This window comes from Delphinapterus leucas, chromosome 11 (assembly GCF_059928025.1).
Source record: "Delphinapterus leucas isolate spDelLeu-1000000601 "Yukka" chromosome 11, BTC_Dleu_Yukka2, whole genome shotgun sequence".
NCBI lineage: Eukaryota > Metazoa > Chordata > Mammalia > Artiodactyla > Monodontidae > Delphinapterus > Delphinapterus leucas.
In genome coordinates this window covers 22997727-23020671 of record NC_143139.1, presented here as the reverse complement: position 1 = coordinate 23020671, position 22945 = coordinate 22997727, and the positions used below count along the sequence as shown (strand labels likewise).

Sequence of the window (22945 nt, the reverse complement as noted above, 5' to 3'; positions counted from 1 at the left end):
TCACCATGCTTGACAGAGACCCCTGGGCAGGCACCATGATGGGAAACATTCTGAAGCCATGCAACAAGTCCACGAGTATGTGACATCGAAACGCCACTTTACAAAGCTGCCTTTGAAGATTGTGATTTTCAAGAGCCACAACAGAGCAGAAAAGACTTCAGAACAAATAAACATCAGCACTACTAGAAAACACCTATTCACCTCTTGGAAAACAGAGCTGGGAAAAGACACAGACATGCCTTTTCTTTAGGTTTTAGTGGCACAGGATCACTGTGCATGAGTCTGCCCCAGCGCAGAGGCTGGCCATTTACCACCAGCCCAGAGGTGATAACTAGCATCTCCTCTCCGCAACAGGAATTTGTACCAGGGGTGCTGGCTACTCTGTTGCAGGGCATCTTGGTGTCCCTACCTGAACCCTCACTCAGCAATGGCACCAACAATCCCGGGAAACACAGGGTGGTCTCTTTTATTCCAGTTCCCTTCATTCCAGCACATCTTCCAAATAAGTGTGGATGTGGACTTCCTCCCCTACTTCTTTGGTGTAAGCTGCTTTTGAGGAATGGATTTCCTTATTCAATTTCCACAATAATCCCATAGAGTGGATACTACTTTTACCCTTCTTTACAGATAAAGCAACTGAGGTCCAGGGAGATACAGTAAACTGACCAAGCCTATACAGCTAGAAAGTGGCAGGACTGGGAAGCAAACTCAGCCAGTCTTGCTCTGTAGCCCATGCTTTTAACCCTCCTGCTTGCAGCCAGGCAGCCACAGAGGGTCACATAACATGTGCCTTGCAGAACTGCAAGAGCCACCTTTGCCTTGCAAAGGTGCATGAACAAAACCGTCAGACTGGGTTCTCGGAGGAGGCAAAGAAATAAGGTGGGAATTGTATCCCCAAACCCCTCCTGCCACATAGAGGCAACCATTTCCACTAAAGCAGCATTCCCTGGGATGTAGTCTGGAAGGGCAGAACCCTACTGCCTCAGGTTGTCCCAAAGCTGAGGAAGAGATTGGAGCCATCAAGCTGAGGGTGAAGGGTGGCGACGGAAATCACAAAGGTGGGCTCCAAGTTCAAGGAGCTGGGCTCCATTAGATCTGGGCCACTGGCCCACAGAGTTGCCAGAGATCAGATGTACCAGCATCTAATTGGGTTTTTAAAGGGTTTCGTTGCCAAGGAAATGTTTATGGCCTGCAGACAGGGGCCTGGGATTCCACAGTGCCTATAGAGGGTCGCAGGCTTCCTCCCCACAGCTCCCATAACCCTGCCAACAGGAACGTGGCCGCCACCTGGGCACACCCATTCACGCACGGCCATGGAACACCCTGCTGCAGAGCAGAATCACGGGCTCCCAGATTGCCCAGAAACCCACTCCACCACCAGGGCCCTTGCCAGCCGCTACCTGCAGGAAGATGTATGCCATCTGGACAAGTGACTGTTGCAGGCCATTTCCCTTCTGCCTTTTCCCAAATGGCAACTTGTGACCTGCAGTGCCTCAGTTTCCTCAGCTGTAAAGGGGGGTAATATTCATATTTACCACATGGGATTGCTGTGAGGATTAAATAAGTTAAATAGAAAAATGCCTAGATTTCCTGTCACAGAGTAAGTGCTCCGTTAGCGTGGGGTGTGTCCGAAATAGTTAACTTCTTCGTTAGTTTATAGACTGCCAGAAATGGGTGGTCACCCATGGGCTTCAGAGGGATGGATAATCCCTGACAACCCTGGACTTGGGACTCAGTGAGCTGTGAGGTCACCTTTGGATACAGTAGCTGGATCTGATTTTTGATTGTTTCCCTTGGGGAAAAGATGAGTGTGTCTTTGATTTTTAATGGGGTAGTAGTAGTAGTTCAAGTTGGGTCATTCTTAAAATTGTATGTATAAGAAGGGCATGTGCATGCACACGTGTTCCCACAGGCGGGGCAATCAAAGGATAGAAGATGGGCATCAGCGACTTCCCTGGCGGTCCAGTGGTTAGCACTCTGCGTTTCCACTACAGGGGTCCTGGGTTCAATCCCTGGTCAGGGAACTAAGATACTGCTAGCCGTGGGGAGCGGCCAAAAAAAAAAAAAAAAATGAAGAAGAAGATGGACATCCGTAGGCCATCATCTAGTAACTGAACCCCATTTTGTTTTCTGTTTTGCTTTGTTTTTATAAATTTACGTATTTATTTATTATATATTGGATGCGTTGGGTCTTTGTTGCTGCACGTGGGCTTTCTCTAGTTGTGGTGAGCGGGGGCTACTCTTGGTTGTGGTGCGTGGGCTTCTCATTGCGGTGGCTTCTCTTGTTGTGGAGCATGGGCTCTAAGCGGGCGGGCTTCAGTAGTTGCGGCACGTGGGCTCAGTAGTTGTGGCGCACGGGCTTCGTTGCTCCGCGGCATGTGGGATCTTCCCGGACTGAGGCTCGAAACCGTGTCCCCTGCGTTGGCAGGTGGATTCTTAACCACTGTGCCACCAGGGAAGCCCCTGAACCCCATTTTGTGACACTGACCCCCAGCTTCTCTCAGCCTCGCAGACAGCACCATAACTAACACAATAGAAAAGGAGTTGTGTGTTGCAGTTTTCCTGGAGTGAGGGGCGCTCACAACAGTGGGAAGTGGTAGAAAACATAGATTGTGGAGGGACACAGCTGCTAAACGGTGAGATTTAGACTTTGTTCTTTTATTCAGAATTATAAGGACTCAGAGACCCTCCTCCCCGATCCCTCTTCTCCCAACACTAGCAGCTCTCACGACATGCCCCATGTGACTCCTCCTCCAGCCAAATGCCACCTCTCTAACTGGTTCACGTGTTCGTCTGGCCTTCCAGGCAGTCAGGAGCTCCCACTGCACGGGCCTGTCTCACGCATTGTCTGCCTCCTCCCAGCCCTGAGTCCACAGCTCATACTTCAAGGACAACATACACTGATTCAGGACTATTTTATTTGAAGAGATTTTCTTCTGCAGTTCTAAACACAAAGGAATGCTGTTTGAATAAGTGCTTCATAGGCATCATTGTACTGAAATGAATCATGTGATGTGTTTACATTTTAAGCCACACTTGAAATTGAAGACTCAATACAACCTTTTAAACAAAGAATTAGTCATAACAAAACATAACTATTCATTCTACGGATTATCATTTTGCCTAAAATGACCACTAGAAATGAAAACCTTGCAGAGACATCTAAAGAGCCCCCATTAAGTATTTTTTTAGAAAAATGACACAAGAACGCAGATGACATTTTCTTTCTCTTTACTAGTAAGAGACTGTGACATCCATTTGACAGAGCACCAGCCAACTCTATCAAGGTCATTACAGCACCCTTTGCAACTCAGAATTGACCGTCTTTTACATTTAATCTGTCTCCTACAGGAATGGATAAAAATGGTTACTTCAAGGGCAGAAGTCAGCCTGTGTCAACCGGTATGTATTTTGTATCGTGTTCCTAAATTAACACCAGAAAATGAAAAATAAATACTCTCATGTGAATGAAACATACCCTTTGACAGTTATCACAAAGGCAAAAACTCAACTGACTTTCAGTCAGGACTAGTGTCTCAATGTCCATTTCTTTATTAATACTTTTTATGGAAGTGTGTTAAAGGCATAGGTACAAACGCACATGTGAACAGCTTGCTTCTCTCCCAATACCTGCTTCCCTGGCTTTGCTCCTCCTTTTCATGGGATCAAGCTGCTGAGCTCTCAGCTCCATAAGCTGTGGAGCCTGGTAAGTATTTTAAATAAAGCAGATCTCATATCATTCTTTTCTGAAAAATGAAGTACAGAGAAGACTACGGAAAGTAGTGAGAAAAGAGCATACTGTGAAAAACAGAAACCATAGGATGTAATGTTCAAATCTAGAGAAAAGCTGGTTCATGATGATGGTTAGTCAACCATAAAGTAGGGGACAGACTGGAACCAGGACTGAAGAGGCAGGAAGGCCAGGGAGCCCCAGTGCGTCTGACAAAAGTGGGCATCTTCCAGACGAACAGTCTAGTTACGACCATCACGACAAACATTTTCACAAGGCCGTAAGCTCTTCAAGGCCGGGGATGGTGGCTTACTTATGTCTGTATCCCCACTTCTTAGCACTTTCTGTCACATGATAGATATTTAATACATATTTCTGGGAACCAGGGAACTGAGCTGAATCAGCTCACTGCTTTCAAAGCCATTTTGGGTGGTGTCTACTCACGTAATTCATTCACTCCTCTGCCTAAGGCAGGGATGACAAATAGACTTCATCTCACTCTGATGCACTGGTAGTGGATGCCTGGAAGCATCAATGACACAGATTTTAAGACCAATTCCTGTCTGGGAGGAGAGGAGTGCCGCTCATTCACAATGCCTCCTTGAAAGAATGGTGGCACAGATGTTCTGTATTCCCACCCCTGGTGCAGGAGAAAGGCATCTAACAGCTCACCCATATTCCCTTTCTGTTGCTATGCTGTCTCTAGAGTGCTCTGCACTAAGCCACTGCTTATTAAATCCTGGTCGACCAGGAAGGCCAAAGCCTTTCCACTTGATTTACCTGTGCAGCCAAACAGGTAGAGTCATGACTTTGCCTGGAAATCTGAAAACACGGCATCCACACTGCTCAGTAATGGTTTATTGAAAGAGAACAGGCATTTACTTGATTACTCTCTCTGTAGAGAAAGAGCTTTGTCCATCTCAGTACAATTTTAATTGATATCTAAGGCATTTGGAATGACTTGGGATTTTGGTTCAAAAAAAATGGCAGAGTGAAATTCTCTTTGGTATTCATGCTTAATCTACATCTACTTGCTTCTTACTAGTATCCATAACCTTCTCAGTACTTCTTTGTTAAGATTTAACACATACGGTTGAAATAGTCAACTCCTACACATTCATCAGAAAAACAAAGGGAGACGCCTCTGAAACTAAGGGTGCAGAAGAGAAAGCCAGAAGTATGACAGGAAGAATCAACAACCTTCCTCTAACAATTCACACTCAGGACTCATTCTGCCATTCAGACCATTCTCAGTGAAATAGGCCGCCTCTGGCAGGGTGGCCACCACTGGGGTCCTCCCAGTAACTCCCCTCCCTACAGAGAGGTCAGCACCCCTCAGAAGCATCTCTGAAAAGAAGGAGAACATGTATAGAGAAAGAGAGGAAACGCAGGGAGACTTCCAAAGCAACACTGCCTTCGTCACAGGTACAGCCTTTAGTGTAACATCGGCACCAGTGAGAGAACAGGGCTAAATTAAAATTACCCGCAAAATGCCGACACAGCTGACGTGTACAGCAGGAAGGATAATGTCCCAAGTCCACAGATCTGTTCTACTGCACTTTCCACTTTGCCTACGTACCACTGGCAGCCCCAAGGAACAGTCTTGTTAGGAGTCTGCGTATCTTAGAGAGAGCTTAATATGCCAGATGCGTGCAAATGCACACACACACACACACACACACACACACAGATGCACATACACACACACATCAAACCTGGTTTATAAAAAGAGCTTTTTGGATCAGAGTATGCCTTCACTTGGTCCAAGCATCTAGTTGTCAGCATTCGGAAAATGGACCCAAAGAATATAATGAGGAAGAGAACTGGTTGGCAGGAATAATACTGTATTTTTTACAATGTGGGTATTTACGAGCTAATCTCCAATTGTTTGTCCAGAATTAATTCAACTGGCTAGAATCTTATGAATATATAAGGATAAGCCTTAAAGATGTTAAGATCTATAGTACCAAAAGTTAATGCTATCTAAAATAAATTAGATTTTTAAATATATGTAATGAAATTCTTGGTCACTGGAAATTCATTTCTATAATGAATATAAATTAATATAACTCTATTATTAAAGTACCATTTCCAGGAAGATTTCAGTTCAGAGTTGTTGTTTTTTTAAAAAAAGAAAAAAAAGGCTAAGTATTTGAGAACAAATGGATCTGGCTTAGAAACCCTTAAATAGCGTTGAAAGGAGAGTGCTGATAAGATTTGGTGACAAGATGCAAAGATCTGTCTCCAGGTCCGCAATAAAGACACCTCATTTTACCTAACGGAAGTATTCCTGAAAAGTTATGCAACTAGAATTTTTACAAGTAGACCCTAATTTTAAATATACCATAATATATGTACAGGACGCCACCGCTGCCCGGAAACCCTGGGGTGACTCCTTGGGTAAAGTGAAGGCTGTCGAGGTTACCGCCTCCTCTGTGACAGCTGCATGGTGAATGCATACTAGAGGCGCTCAGCACGTGTGCTGAGTGCATGAATTTGCTGCAACAGTTTTTCTTTTTCTACGGGAGTTTCTTAAAGCGGGGCATGCTGAAACTGGAATGTTAGGACAGAAAGATAGGGTCCAGCTCACAGTTTAAACTTATTCCATCACAGAAAATCAGGGAATCTCAGAAAGTGTTTCTCAATGAAAATAAAATTTCTTTACGTGCGTGTATACAGGCATATCTTGTTTCATTGTGCTTCACTTGATTGCACTTCGAAGATAACATGTTTTTGATAAATTGAAGATCTGTGGCAACCCCAGCTTGTCAGGTATAAGGGTTGGCATTTTTTTAGCAATAGAGCATTTTTAAAGTAAGGTATGTACATTGTTTTTCTAGACATAGTACTATTGCACACTTAACAGACTACAGTATAGTGTATATATAACCGTTATACATGCTGGGAAACCCAAAAATTCTTGCAACTTGCTTTATTTGCTTTATTGCAGTGGTCTGGAACTGAACTATCTCTGAGATACGCCTGTATATTTTTAAAGAAATGCTGATCTGTAACTGGCAGAAGATTGTATTCATTTGTTAACTGACTTACTGTAACAACTGCTTGAGCTGGGTTCCACTTGATTTACCAACCAAGGCAAGCAGAGCACCTTACCAGATTCCAGAAATCCTACCAGATCCATTCCATCTCTGTAGGGGCTTCTTCCCCTCTCTCCAGCACAAACGTTTCAAAGCTACCCTCACCTTACCCCACAAAAGCAAAGCATGAACTAAAAAGCCGAGATTAAATTACAAAGGTGCCTGACCGAAATATAAAGTTACTGTTTCAAACTTTAAAAAAAGAACTAAGTCAAATACAGTCAATAAAATAACTCTCAAAGGCATTTTTTCCCGTTATTTGGTGCTTCCTTTCCTTCCCACTTAAATTTAAGACTCGATTTTAAAAACACAGAGATCTGTCCTTTTAAAAGAACCGAATGAAACAATATATCCTCTCTTTTAAGAAATACAGAACGCCTAGCAATACAACCCATCTGACCACATAAATCTGCAATCTGCTACATAAATGAAATAAGAGGTTATACCTTCCTATTTACTCAGCATTCATAACTGTAAAAAAAGACTGGAAAAATAGCTGAGAATGTTTTTATGCAGGTTTTGGGGAGGACTGGGTACTGGTTCCACTGGTGTAAGTTTCCTGGGAAGTCGTGTGCAAATAAAATATACGAACATAGAACCTATTTTAAATACACTGCAATATATGCGGGTGTGACCGGGGGAGAAAGACAGTGTTAATATGTTTGTCAAGTAAATTAAAAACCAAAAAAAAATCTCTCACTTAAGGTATCAATGATATTTCAAGTGACCTAAATAAAACTGATTTTAAAATCATCTTTACCACTCATGCCAATTATTGACTTTGGCCCTTTACCAAGCAGGCACAATGAATCTTCTTTTTGAGGATCAGTTTCAGTCACCGGCCGAAGGGTCTCACATTTGTATGAAAACATTATCATGGATTTGCTCCCATAATTTAAAAATCAATAATTAAAAAAATAATAAAGTTGGTCTCTTTTTTCCACAAGTTTTCAAGTAATTAGTTCAAGTAGGCGTATTTACAGCTTTTGTATAAATGACCTAAAACCCACATTTTCCCTTTAAAAATCAGTCTCTCTCGAAATTGGACATGGTTCTTTTGTTTTTTTGGTCTTGAACCAGGTTTCTTTTAAATACTAAGTCAATTCAGTCATGTCTCTGCTTTATTGGGCAGATAAAGCGAAGAGACCAGCAAGTTGTGTCCAAAGGCTGGGAAACGCCTAAAGGCTTCCCAGCTATCCGAAAAGATGTTGTACTTGAGGAAGACTCGGTGTTCCAAGCTGGTGGACAGGGTCACGTCTCTGCTCATGATGTAGATGCCGTCATTGTGAAGCGCGCACGTCAGGTTGAGGCCCGACTTGGACGTGTTCTCCTTGAGGTAGAGCCACTGGCGGGTGACAGTGTTGTAGGACTGCACGGTGAGCATGTCCTCGCTCTGGCTGCCCCTCCGGGTGGGCCCCAGCTCGTGGAGACAGCCCCCCACGATGTAGATGGTCTCCTCCACGGACACCATCTGCTGCTTGCGGATGTGGACGTCGCACGTTTCAAAGAGCGTCCAGGTGTCAGCGGAGGGGCAGTACTGCAAGATGTTCAGGTTCCGGTCTGAAAGGCAGGAAGAAGCCGCATGATGACACAGCGACCGGGAGCAAGGCCGGCTGCCTGGGCTGGACATACACGCCTACCTCCACCTGAGTGATTGGCTAACACAGAGGCAAAACTATTTCAGGAAAGCCGAGGTTGGGGAAATAGTTTTCGAAATGGCTGGGAGGAGATCCGTGCAGAATCATCCCCACTGGCCTGCCGGGTACGTCCCCTGCCTGGGAGGCTGTCAGAGTGGGTCAGGCCAGGCCAGGCAGATGAGCCGCTGTGACAGAGCACCCCCTCCTCCCTGGGACCCTTGCAACTTTGAGAACCACCACAGGCCAACGTACAAAGAATCCGAGCCTCAGAACCCTCATCAGTATCTACTGAATGACTGACTGCTCTGACTGGCAGAGCCCCAAGAGGATCTATCCTTGGCAACAGATCCTACAAAACAAGCCAAGCAAGCCGAGCAGGATCTCTGGAGCCGTCTAAAGGAAAGGACGCAGAGCTGCATGGCAGGAGAGATGCAAGCAAATCTCACCTCTGACCTTCAAGCCACAGAATCATTGGCAATTCTGTTTCCCAACTGTAACACCAGAGACACACTGGCAAAGGCCGTTCCCCCTTCCCCACCCCTGTTTCACAAGAGATGGTTAATTATTGTGTGGATAAAATCGGATGGTAGATGAAAGACTACCCTGACATCATTTTGAAGAGCTTTTTCAAGGAAAATTATTGCCTACTCTCTTTTTGAAAAATGCTTGTGAAATTTAAAATATCTAGTTTCATTTTTCTTTTTTTTTTTATCGTTCTTTTTTTGTTCTCCTTTTCTCCTCAAGGAAAGAATAAATGGAATATTTTAGACTGAGAAAAAAAAAACTAAAAATGCTCTGAATTAGCCAAAATAATGAACTGTTTGTTGTTGTTTTTTAAACAACAAAATCAGTGTAAGAGACAGTCCAGCTTGGGAACTGATGTCCAAGTAAAGCGCACAGCCTTTTGATGGCTGCAGAAGCTGGGAGGAGTACTTGATCCTGAGACAGAAGGACCCACTCACAGTGGGCAGTAATTAGAGCTCCACTGTGCTCTCTGCTACCAAGTCAAGTGTCTCCTAAGAGGGCACAGAGGGAAGGGAAAGGAGTCCAGATCCTGTGTGTGCACCCGTCCGGAGCCTGCAGAAATGTCAAAATTGTTACAACTTCTGTTTTCCACCAAGACTATGACCTCCCCTCTTTCTTTTCTTTGTAGCGATTGTGATACAGCTCATCCTAGGAGTCAGCCTTAGGGAGTTTGGTTACTAATCTATCCAACTAGTGCCCCTTAGTAACCCCTCCCCACCCCACGAATAAAAGGCTTATTCTAGCAAAGCTTCAATGTATTTATTTCTCAGGTCCAGGTCTGAAGGTCCTTCCAGGTCTTCTGTAAATGTTTTCTCTCCTCACCCAACAAGGGCTCAGACCATGATGAGGTCGTTTGAGTTGGCGGAAAGATCTTTCTGCCTTTACATTTAGAGTTGATTCTGACATTTAACAAATCACCTTTCTTCCCTTTAGTGGTTACTACTACTTTCTATCGAATTTCATTTCTTCAGTGCCGGCCAAAGAATTAAAACAATCAAAGAGCTATCATAAGAATCACAAACTCTTCCCTACTAAATTTTAAAAGTCTCACCTAACGTAAGAAGTCGGCAGGCTACGAAGCCAACCTTAAGTCCTGAATTATTTTTTTTCATGACAATTATGACTTCTTGTTTTCAAGACAAGGAACTATTAGGAAGTGCTGGGAAGAGCCCAAGCAGAGGAGGAGGGGGGCTTCAGAGGACGAGGAACTGTCCTGCCCTCCCATCGTAAAAAACTCGTTTTCAGTCCTTACACAAACAGTCATCTGTCCACGTCACCTAACCATCCCATTGTGGGGATTTGGCTCGGGGAAGCCGGGACAGGAATCACAGTGGGTGGCCCAAGTCAAGAAGGCACTTTAGTAGCGGCTTGTGAAACTAGAAAACACACAAGCAAGGGTTTTCCAGGTCAACTCTAAAGAACATTTGCTCAGCCAGGGTCATGGAAAAACTAGGAAATCTACCAGGGGCATAGCCTTCAGGCTACAGTGCTTCCTGTCAGCGCTTCCCAGCTCCTGGCTAGAAGAGAAGACAAGGGATATGTGTGCACTGGGTCAGCCCACAGGGCGCATTCTGTGTCACAAAATCTAGGGAGGAACCAGAATTCTTAGAAATGTGCAAAAGTAAATAACTGTACTTACTTTCCTAGGAGAGAAGACACACAGATACACATGGAGGTACATATGCATGCACAGGAATTCACCCGGGTCTATGGTTTAGTCAAGTCTATAAAGTTGACCACTGTAACCTGAACACCAACGTTGACGGTGAAAGAAATGACTGCTAGGTCTCATTTTCTTTCAAGTATCCGTAAAGGAAAAACTGGCAATTATCTTATCATCAGTGGAGAGTCACTAGGGACAAGTAATGAAAACTTGGAGTGAAAAAGAAAAAGCCTCACTGTTCCCCTCCTTCCATGTCACCACTGCATCTTCTTAAACGCCTAAATAAACGCACCACCTGCAGAAAGCTGAATGGCGACCCTTGAAACATATGTTCATCTTCTAACCCCCAGAACCTTTCAATGTGACTTTTTATTGGAAAAAGGGTCTTTGCAGATGTAATTTAGTTAAGAATCTCAAGACGAGGTCATCCTGGATTACCCAGCTGGGCTCTAAATCCAATGAGATGTGTGTCTTTATAAGAGACAGAAGAGGAAGACACGGATACACACAGAGGGGACAGAGGCAGGGATTGGAATCATGCAGCCTCTAGCCAAGGAACACCTGGCGCCACCAGAGCCGGGAAGAGGCAAGGAAGGTTTCTGCCCTAGAGCCTTCAGGGGGAGCGTGATCCTCCTGACACCTTGTCTTCAGACTCCTGGTCTCCAGAACTGTGAGAGAATACATTTCTGTTGCTTTAGGCCACCAAGTTTGTGGTCATTTGTTAAGTCAGCCACAGGAAACTAAAACACCGCCTACCACCCTCCCCACCAATCAACTGTTTAGAGGTACTCTAAGAAGTGTTCATCAAAATCTTTCGCTGTCACCAAAAAAAAAAAAAAAAAAGTAAATCAGATGCTCATAAAATACCTTACATTTAACTTCTTCCTCAAACATATATCCCCAAAACAAGACACATCTGGTTATGTTGAAAGAATTTTTGCCACCTACTTCATATTATTATTATGTGGATTTCTGTTCTTTGCAAAGTTATAAATGGTCACATGCAGCTTGCTGGGGCCATCAGCACACGCCTGTTATCAGCCAGGGCTGGAGAGAGCTCTGTCCTGCCCATATCACACCATACAGGGGTGATAGGTTATTTCACTACGTCAAATATAATGGTAACTCTACTACTTCAATGTGGCTAAGAGTCCAGTTATGCCTTTTCTAAAAGTTCTGGGCATTATACAGCCAGACAGACCAAAAGAAGAAATAAACTGCCTTGGCCATGAGATAACTTGGAAACAACTGCTTTACGGGAAGGAAAGAGATAACAGGAAAGACACACCTCTTCCTGGTGGTCCACCATTGCCTTTCTTACTGTTAATAATAGAAAACCAAGTAACAGAAAACCAAGCTGTGAGATGCTTCCTACCAAGACCAGCAGTATAAAACCTCTGAAGAAACTTTTTATTTCCACAACATTAACTATAAAATGCCCACCCACAAAAGTGAAAAACACATATGTACGGTTTAATAAACAGCACAACCCCTTCCCATCACTGGTCAGGAAAGAATTCTCTTCATGTACTTGCTCCTTCTATGATATGGGAACAACCGCCTGGAGCTGAATTTCTGGAATCTGTATCTGATATGCTTGTGCCCAAACACAAGGGAGAAAGTGAAAACAAAGATCTGCGAGAATGCTGTGGCACTAAATTCCATAGTGTTGGACGGGGCGGATTCAGTGTGCATTTGGGAGAAGGATGGGAGTTACCCAGCCAAGTCACAGGATGGCTGACCACAAGGTGGGGTTTCCAAAGCAGGAAGAAAATACATTTTGTTCACAGCCCCCCCTCCCCCTTTCAATTTTCATGCTCACACAAAGGCATCAAAGGCCCCTCCTCTCCAAACTGCCCCTGTCATACAGGATGCTCTTTTTTCCAGATATGTAAATATATACTATGTAATACATAAGATCACACTAGAGGGTTTCCTCCAGCCCCTGCTGCCCTTTCCCAGGCTGCCAAAGCTCACGTGTAGGAGGACCACTTACTAGGCCCCTTTACTTACCTCTTGTAGTATATCCTCCAATGACATAAATTTTCCCCTTACACTCACACGCAGAAAACTCAGCCAGAGGGTTTGGTAAGGGTGCCACGAAATTCCAGGCATCCTGCTCAGGGCTGTAACATTCAACGTTAGAAACGGCCTGCCCACCAATGGCATAGAGTTTTGAAATAACAGCCACGAGTTTGAAGTTAGACCTGAAAGAGAGACACAAAGGCCCACAAAGTCAGTTCTTTTGATCATTCAGAAGACAGGGACTTCCCTGGTGGTCCAGTGGTAAAGAATCCACTTTACAATGCGGGGGACGCAGGTTCGATCCCTGGTCAGGGAACTAAGATCCCACATGCCTCGGGGCAACTAAGCCCATGAGCCACAACTACCGAGTTCACACACCTCAACGAGAGAGCCCACATGCCGCGAACTACAGAGCCCATGCGCCCTGGAACCTGCGCGCCACAACTAGAGAGAGAAAACCCACACGCCACGACTAGAGAGAAGCCCACGCACCACAACGAAGAGTCCGCGTGCCGCAACTAAGACCCGATGCAGCCAAAAACGTAAAATAAATAAATAAATAAATGATAATTAAAAAAAAGAAGAAGTAAGACAAAACGGACTTTCCCGGTCCAGTGGTTAAGACTCCGCACTTCCAATGGAGTGGGCACGGGTTTGATCCCTGATTGGGGAACTAAGATCCCGCAAGCTGCACGGCGCAGCCAAAAATAAAATGTACAGCTTTTGAAAGCAAAAAATTAAGACAGTATAAACAAGAAAAAAGAAGTAAGACAATGGCATGATCTGCTAAAGCAGCGTGAGAAATCTGCTGGATATTTGAAGGAAATGAGCTCTCCAATTTGGGTGCTATTCTGCCTGGGGACAAAGGAATGACTGAACGGCATGTCAAATTTCACTCTTGTCCCCAAGAATCCACAAGTTTGGTGCATTCTCCAAACTTTTGCTATTGAAGATAAGCAATTTTCAATATAACAAGGACTAATCTTGCTTTGCTTAAACCAAGAACCACTTTGTATATGCTAAACTCAATACCTCTATACTTCAAGAAAAATAAATGTAAAAATATACTTCAATAAAAAATAGAAAAAACCCACATTGTAAATCAACTATACTTCAAAAATAAATAAATAAAATAAACTCAATACCTCTTCCAAGAGTGGGAGCAAGTACCCACCCCATTCCCTTGCCTCTCTCTATTCCCAGTGGGTAGGCTCCATCCTAGGTACACACCAGTGCTTGCCTACACAGACAAGCACATGCAAAGGTTGTTTGCTACAGGGTGGTCCAGACACCCCTTTACCATGAGTTCACCTAAGCAGATCACTCACCCATCCTCCTCGATATGAGGGCGTCTTCTATATTGCTTCACAACATATATGGTAGGGGGAGGTAAGCAGTGAACTAATTAAAACTATTTTGATCTGACATTCTTAGGGTATTCACACATGTTAACAAATACCTCTATCAACAAATGATCACCTATAACAAGAGTAAATAATTTTTAGAAGAGAAATGCATTGGTTTTAAGGCCCATATTCAGTAATACAACTAAACTCTGCTTATCGGCTTCAGATACTAAATAAAAGCCTCATGACTTCTGAATTGAAAAGAAAAAAATTAATTTCTTTCAGTGTAGTACATAAAGATTAATGGACTCTTTGAAGGCCAGGAAGGATATAAGCATTTGCAAGTGCTGGGTCAGCCGACTGTGATACGTGCAACCATCTCAAGTTTACAGTAATACGAGCAGCTTCGTATTACTGTAGGAGCAGGAGACCTGCTTCTAGACCCGCTCTGCTGATAACCAGCTATCTGACCTTTGTCTCTAGGGTGGGGACCATACCCATCACAGGGTGGTCGAGACAATTACACCACACAGCTTATCAGAAAGTACTACACAGAGAAAAGATACCATCACTAAAATTTCTCAGTTTTCTAGTGTTTGAAATAAAGAAGCTAGACCCGGTGAATTTAGAGGCCTCATCTAATGCCAACACAATGAGCTCTTCAAAAGTAACAACATCCTAAGAAAGAATGGGGGGTAGAGGCTCCAAATGGAAAAAGCATGTAAGAGGGCAGATTAAAAAGCAGCAGTGAACAAGTAGCCATGCCTGATCTCCTGACAAATGTTTAATAAACAATGGTGCATTATGATCTAGAACATATGTTAGTCACCTACTAAAAAATTAAGATTTTTTTCCAAAGGTCCCTGTAATGTTTACATTACATTAAAAATGAGTTTTAGCTTAGTTTTGTTTTTCCAATCAGAGAGTAAATAGGGTACTCTTCATCAAGAACCTCATATTGTCCACTAAACTCAGCCAGCCACTCAGTTTTTCACGCCAATAGACTTCACTGGGGTGGCAGTTACTGGGGGGTCCTTGGTTCATTTTGCTTACCTTTCCTGCTGCCAATGGTCCTTAAAATCTGACCATGATGCCCTCTCTGTGTGTGCAAATTTGGGGATCCGAAGGAAATAAAGCTTAAAATTTTACCAGCCCACAATCTGTGTTTGCTTCCCAAAGGTACACAGATAGTAAATTTTGTAAGATCAAAACAGTTTTTGATATTCCTCCCGCATAATCATTTGTCCTAAGCAATATGTAAGGGGCTTCTTTCTGAGGCTGAACGAATAGGCAGTTAAAAGTAAACAACTCTGTCTCTCCAGACCCCAACATGCTCAAATTCACTTGAAAAGAGAAACACTTTTCCAATATTGAATTTGTTTTATGATGCAATTGCCTCCCCAAAACAGGCCACTTGATGAGGAGGCAGACTGCCAAGGATTATGAACCCAGGCTTGCACAGGGAAGTCTCAGCTCCCCTACTCAACAGCTCTGTGAGCTTGAACAAGTCATTAAATCTCAGTTGATCTGAGTCTCAGTAGGGGAAAGAAAAGCACGTTGTAAGAGTTGAAAAGGGTAACTTGCAGAAAGGGGTCACTAGAGGGAATGCTTGCCTGCATGTCACTGCCTACGTTTCTTAACCTCAGGAGGATGGGTTTCTCATTTGTCAACTGCAATAGTCACTGGCTGTAATGGACAAAGTGCTGGACTTCTGTACAAAGTGCTTTCGCTTCTATAAATTCTTGCCTTTTCCCATTTTCTGAAAATAACTTTTCTACTCTTCACATTCTGAAGGGTAAAGGTGTGAATCCAAGCTATCACTTATTTTTAAAAAGTATCACCTCTACAGTGTTTTCTTTCTTTTTTTTTTTTTTTATAAATTTATTTATTTATTTTTGGCTGCGTTGGGTCTTCGTTACTACACGTGGGCTTTCTCTAGTTGCGGTGAGCGGGGGCTACTCTTCTCATTGCAGTGGCTTCTCTTGCTGTGGAGCACAGGCTCTAGGCGCACGGGCTTCAGTAGTTGTGGCACACAGGCTCAGCAGTTGTGGCTCATGATCTCTAGAGTGCAGCCTCAGTAGTTGTGGCGCACAGGCTTAGTTGCTCCACGGCATGTGGGATCTTCCCGGACCAGGGCTCGAACCCATGTCCCCTGCATTGGCAGGCCACTGCGCCACCAGGGAACTCCCTAGTGTTTTCTTAATATTGATCCCTGACATACTCCATTCAGGAGGCAAAAAGAATTTTAAATCAAATAACGATTTGTTGTAGCTACATACTTGACTTACAGTAAATAGAAATGAAAGCGAGAAAACTGAGATGACGATCTAATTTCTACTTCACTTAGAAGAAATAAAAAGCTTTTGAAATCCTTAAAAGCTGAGTAACACGAACCAAGCCAACCACCAGCACACAGGTATCAAAGACTAACAAGAGCTATTGTAACCATCGGAAGGGCAGGATGATTCGAGGTCTGAGTGGCTTAGAGTGCGGGCCCCGTGATATGCGCAAGTTAATGAAACTCACTGAGCCTCAGTCTCCCCTTTGGGAAAATGGGGCCAATAATAATGCCCGTCTCAGAGAGCAGGACATGGGGAGGACATCTAAAGTAGTGACCACGACATGCAGCCCTGAGTGACAGCTCAAGACATGTAAACCACTGTGAGGATTTGTTGCTTAGAAAAGTTGTTACCATTAGGGTAAGACTTAGAATAAAAGGCAAGCTCCTTTCCCTAGCCCTTTCCCCGGCTCTCCGGGGAGGACTGTGCAGCCTGTGGACCATCAGGGCCTTTTGTCTCCTCTTTCCCCTCTGCCACTTCCCCCAAGCATTACCCTCCCCTAGGGACCAGGGAGGGGAGAAGGGAAGGTTAGGAGACAGAAAAAGTCATGGTTGGGCCTCCCTGGTGGCGCAGTGGTTGAGAGTCCGCCTGCCGATGAAGGGGACAGGGGTTCGTGCCCCGGTCCGGGAAGATTCCCACATGCCGCGGAGCGGCTGGGGCCGTGAGCCACGGCCGCTGAGCCTGCGCGTCCTGAGCCTGTGCTCCGCAACGGGAGAGGCCGCGACAGTGAGAGGCCCGCGTACCGCAACAAAAGAAGTCATGGTTGCTCCCTACTACCTACCACCTCTGAGCAAACCTAATGCACAAAGCAGTTTAAACTGCTGGCCAAAATTATACTGGGGGGAGGTGAATAGACATATAGTTTACTTCATACTATCCTTGTGCTCCACTGCAATTAACCACAGAGGACAAAATCTCTCGAAGGTTTCATGCCTCTAGAAATGCTCTAAAATACTAAACTTTGGCTCAGAGGAAAGGGGACAGTCAAAGCTGACAACTGTAACTCCTTCTCTGCCGGGAGACTTGCTTGTTAGGTTTCTCTCCCATCGTTGCTGTGTTCACACACAGAACAGGATGGCACAACACGACTCCGATTTCAGAGCAAGGGTGCAAGGCAACAGAAGATATTAGAGATAACTCTAGAAATACAGAAAATAATGAACTGATGGCTGCAACAGTGCCAGTTCCTGCAAGTTATTGCTAATTAAAGTGAGGAAGGGAAGCAAGCAACTCCGTGGGCACACAAGCCTTTACACGTAAAAGGTTATGTCCTGACAACGCCTGAGATCAAACTCACGTTCAGACCCCCGGGCAGTGTTGTGTACTTGGGCTTCAAAGCAGCCTCTCCAGCAGCGCTGTGTGCTCACACTGCTGTTTTCAAGTAGTGAGCACAGCACTAAACGTTTCTTTGTGTTTTTGCACCATTTTCTCCAGGGTGCAAAGGGCTTTATAAAATCTCCCAGTCCCAGAGTTCCCGCCTATCTCTTGTTATCTAAGATTCTGGGATCACTGCACACTGTTCAGTCCCTGGGGAAAGCGGGTTGCTCTGCCTTTGACCCCTTTGTCAACCATCCGAATACATCGCAAAGGCAGTGAATCGAGGTAGATGTGAAATGCTGTGTAACCAGAGGCCTAAAGGTGCCCTTTGTACTCAAGGTTCTAAGTTTCCTCCGCTGTTTTCGGAACCTGTGTTGAACGCATTATCCAGGGATAATCCCACTCTAGGTTTCATTTTTATTTGTCTCATCATCCAAACTCAACTATAAACTCCTTCTGGGCAGGAGCCATATCACCTTTGTTGTTTATTCCAATAGTGACTAGAATAATGCTGGCACAGAGGCTGAGGTGAGGCTGAGGCACACACAATGAAATTCTGAAAAGCAATGCAGTAGCATGAAATATCTGTGCTCCACTCCTTGGAAGAAAATCATTTTTAAAAGGAAAAGTTAAAGGTCTGCATGAAGATGGTCACTGTCAGTCATTAAGCCAAAACTTATAAACTCTCTAAACGATTATATCTAGTCAACGGATATTTACATTTCGGTTACTCTACTTTTTACACACCTTGAGCAATTTACTTTCTGTGCCTCGGTCTCTGCCTCTGTAAAATGGGAACCTGACTAATATAATCCTTGTGAAGAATAAGTGAGAGGATACATGCAAAGCAGTAGGAACAGTACCTAGTACAGAGTAAATGCTTAATTAAATGTTACTATTATTTTTCAGCTATTCTAAATAACTATAATGACTTACAAGATAAAAATGTTCACTGTAATGTTACATTTTAAAAGAACAAAACGTATATATATATATACGTGTTCACTTTTATTACAATAATGTAAAATATATTCCACGATTCAAAAAAGCCAAGTATTTTTAAGCATCCATTATTTATTGGACACCATGTTAGCAGTATGAATATACATAAGCATTGAATAAGCAATAGGCCCCAATTGGAAGGGAGAGAAACAAACATAAACAGAAGATTTCAATTCAAGGTGAGGAGTGTGCTAGAAAAGCATGAAGTTTTATCCTTTAGCCCAACTGAGGGTTCAGGAAGGGACTCCTGGTTGAGACCATGTCAGATCTGAGTCAAAGTATGAAGGAGATAAAGAAGGGTACAAATTCCGATATGGAACCCAATTTAAAAAAATATAATGAAAAAAAAGTGGAAGGATAAAAAAAGAACAATAATAACTAGAAAATACCTAAGAATAATTCTAACAAAAAGTACACAGACCATGCAAAGGTAATAAAAGAAACCTTTTCTGAAGGACCAAAAGACCCAAATAAATACATGGAAAAGCAAGCCATCTTTCCAGCTACAAAGTATCAGAAATCTGTGAATCCTCCTCCAGGTTAACCTATGATACAATGTAATTCCAGTCAAAATTCCACCAGGACTTGACAAGGCGATTCTAAAGTATATCTGAAGGAGAAAATGTATGAAGAATAACCAAGAGAATTAAGATAAAACAAAACAGAACAAATGGGTGTCTGTTCTACCAAACAAGATTCCCAAGCTATAAAAATTTTAAAATGTGTCATAGGTAGAGGAATGGCCAATCTACCAGTTTGAAAACAGGAAAATTAGCATAGGATAATTGATTTGGCAAATCACAGTGAAGAATTAAGGCTATTGGGACATTCAGAGAACATGTTATAACCTTATAGTATGCCTTATATGGAAATAAATCCCAAGCAGATTCAGATGTCAAGGTAAAGTGGCAAAACTATAAAAGTAATAGAGCACGAGACAGATGAGTATTTAGTCTTGGCTTGTAGAAGCCTTTCATATGCAAGATAAAAAGCTCACAGGACCCACATGACCAATCTGACTACAAAATATTTAACATCTCTTCCTATTAGAATACCCTATAAACCTGAAGTCCAAAACTGGACGCTCACAAGGCCAGTTGTGGCCTACACTTTGTTTTGTCTACAAGGTTTGTGTTGTTGTTGACTTGTTTGCTTTTTAAATGGAGTCAGTTGCCAACATTTAAAAATCAGGATATCCAGGGGCTTCCCTGGTGGCGCAGTGGTTGAGAATCTGCCTGCTAATGCAGGGGACACGGGTTAGAGCCCTGGTCTGGGAGGATCCCACATGCTGCGGAGCAACTAGGCCCGTGAGCCACAACTACTGAGCCTGCGCGTCTGGAGCCTGTGCTCCGCAATAAGAGAGGCCGCAATAGTGAGAGGCCCGCGCACCGCGATGAAGAGTGGCCCCCGCTTGCCACAACTAGAGAAAACCCTCGCACAGAAACGAAGACGCAACACAGCAAAATTAAATAAATTAATAAACTCCTACCCCCAACATCTAAAAAAAAAAAATCAGGATATCTGGATGTCTGGCAACACCAATCCTCACGCCTTTGCGGCAGTAACCAGCTGTGGCCAAGAGGTGGAGCCCTCTTGCGGTGGGTCAGTAGCTCTCTGGTTCATCATAACTGTCACCCACCCCTCTACTCACTGACTTTACCTGCCTGGTCACTTAAGGCATTTCACTTTTGAGCCTTCTGATAAAGTAACAGCAGGGGAAAAACATGTGCAACATTACCTAAGAGACGAGAGACTAATATCTATATACGTGAAGAGAACTTCTAAAATGAATACGAAAAAGATAAGCCAATTTTTTAAAAACCGGCAAAGGCCATTTATAAAAGATATACAAATGGCAAATAAACATATGAAACAAACAATCTCTCTTCCAAGCAGAGGCATTCACACCAGTGTTTTTGCCTACTAGATTGGTAAAAATTTTTAAATGATGATAATGTCTTATCTTGGCAAGAGTATAGGGAACTGGCAAGCTCAAACACTGCTGACAGGAGAGGAAACTAGAACAATTCTTTGATGGACGATTTGGCAGGAGCTACCAAAATTTTAAATGCATGTAAGCTTTGCCCCACCTATCCAGGGATTCTAGGCATTTGCCATATAGAACTAACTCACACATGCCTACTAAGCTAGGCACACGTATACCAAGATGTTCAACATGGCACTGTTTATTAATGGCAAATGGAAACGACCTAAATGCTCATGAATAAGGGAAGAACTAACTACAGTTCTGTGCATCCATAGGCTGGAACACTGCACAGCCATTAACAAGAGTGAGGTGGATCTACATTTGCTGATACAGACAAGACTCTCAGAGTGGAAATATCAAGGGCCATAATAATCAGCATAAGCTAATCAATTTTAGAGTAAAAATATGTATAAGATGCACAGACACCCCAACATGTACATACATATATGTATACATTTTTCCCTGTTAACCACTATCACCATATTTATAAATATACCTTTATAATGTATAAATATAAATGTTTATATACTTACATAACTATAACATGTCTACAGATACACATATTTTTTTACTCCGTGTTTTTTCATGTCATTTACAATTTTTCTAAGCATGTATTCATGCATTACTCAAATACTTTTTTTTTCCCCCTAAAGAGGACAGTAAGGGCATTCCTGGGGGCGGGGGGAAAGGACTACCAAGGATTTGTGGAGAAAAGAGAATCCCACGAGGTGCCGTGTTAGAGTTCTGGAGCTAGGGGTGGCGTGTTGAGCACCAAATGTACAGCAGGAGACACATGTGTAGAGGTGACAACCTGCTGGGCCTTGTACCCCTAATCTGAGCACCGCCCATCACCACTGCATGTTCCTTTGTTGCTTCAACTAAAGCTCTTAGAATATGTTTAGAAATAACACTCTGATATCAAATTTTGAATATATCATCACAATGGTGTAAATAATGCACTAAAGAAGGGCTGCAAGGGGCTTCCCTGGTGGTGCAGTGGTTGAGAGTCCGCCTGCCGATGCAGGGAACGCGGGTTCGTGCCCCGGTCCGGGAAGATCCCACATGCCGCAGAGCGGCTGGGCCCGTGAGCCATGGCCGCTGAGCCTGCGCGTCCGGAGCCTGTGCTCCACAACGGGAGAGGCCACAACAGTGACAGGCCCGCGTACCGCAAAAAAAAAAAAAGAAGGGCTGGAAGAAAATACGCCAACCTGTAGATGGTTATCAGAGGGAGTGGGAGTGATAGTCTTTTTGCTTCTTCATTCTTTGACATTTTCCCAGTTTTCTAGCATAACTATGTATTTTTTATCATCAGAAAAAAACTTTCCAAATTGAATTTTATATTATAGTAGAAATAACACCAGTGGACCCCTCCCCCCCTTAGGCTGGTGGCGGGGAACCTTGAGTCAAGTAAATATGTGTAATGACCTTCCCATTCCTGTTAAGAGTTTTTTGGGTTTGTTTTTTTTGCCTGGCTGTGAGTCCCCCAACTCCTCGTTCCACACTTCAGAGGAGGAACCATGGTGGGGCTTGAGATGGGTACAAGTGGACAAGAAGAAAAGGTATTCCTGTCCTTTCTTGGGTTACATTGATTCTTCTTCCCACTTCTGAATGGCTCTGGGCCATCTTGGGCCCTACCATCTTTTTTTCCCCTACCACTTCTTCCTATAATGCTCTTTGCTCTTATTTTCCAGTACTTTTCCTGGCTCTGTTCCCTCCTCCTCCCCGCAATCTCCTCCTTTTCTCTGCCTTTCTTCAAGTCACCCAAGTGCATGTTGGGAGGGATTTGCAGAATGGGAAGGGAGAAGGCTGGCGTGGATGGTAATGTTCTAATTCTGCAGGTGACCAATGCCAGGCTCAAGTCTTGGGTCCATAATGAAGACTGTCTGGGAAAAAAAGTGATATGCAAAAGAGAGGACAAAAAGTAAGAAAGGTAATCCTGTATAGCTAATATTAACACAAGTCCAATGATTATTTTCCGATCATAGCCTGGTGCCTCAGTGCGGAAAGCTTCAAAGTCATTAACAACAAGATCCTCCAAAGTCAGTGTTACAGGTTACTGCCCGTGTGTCATTATAATCACGATTAGTTCCTAAAAAACAAAAAAAGGTAAAAATACAAGCAAAATTAAAGAGAGCTTTCTTTGAAAGTATCCTTCTAGGAAACCACAGACATCTTTTTTTTCACTGAGACGCCAAAAAGAGGCAATTTGTCTAACGGCGCAATACCTGCAAGGAAACTACTCAGCTAGTTGACCTCACTAGGGCCTCTGCTTCCTA

At 43.5% G+C, this 22945-nt stretch overlaps 1 protein-coding gene across 2 annotated transcripts in view; it reads right to left on the bottom strand.

Moving 5' to 3' along the window:
* Positions 1-22945, bottom strand: part of KLHL42 (kelch like family member 42) — a 73500-nt gene that overhangs the window by 49515 nt on the left and 1040 nt on the right. Inside the window, exons 2-3 of one of the 2 annotated variants that reach the window (XM_022577839.2) lie at positions 12667-12860; positions 1492-8388 (exon numbers count right to left, since the gene is read on the bottom strand). In XM_022577839.2, the coding sequence (XP_022433547.1) occupies positions 7937-8388; positions 12667-12860 (646 nt within the window). In that variant the 3' untranslated portion in view covers positions 1492-7936. Of the gene's footprint in view, positions 1-1491; positions 8389-12666; positions 12861-22945 lie in introns of those variants that run through there. The other variant, XM_089920433.1, reaches the window with a different exon arrangement.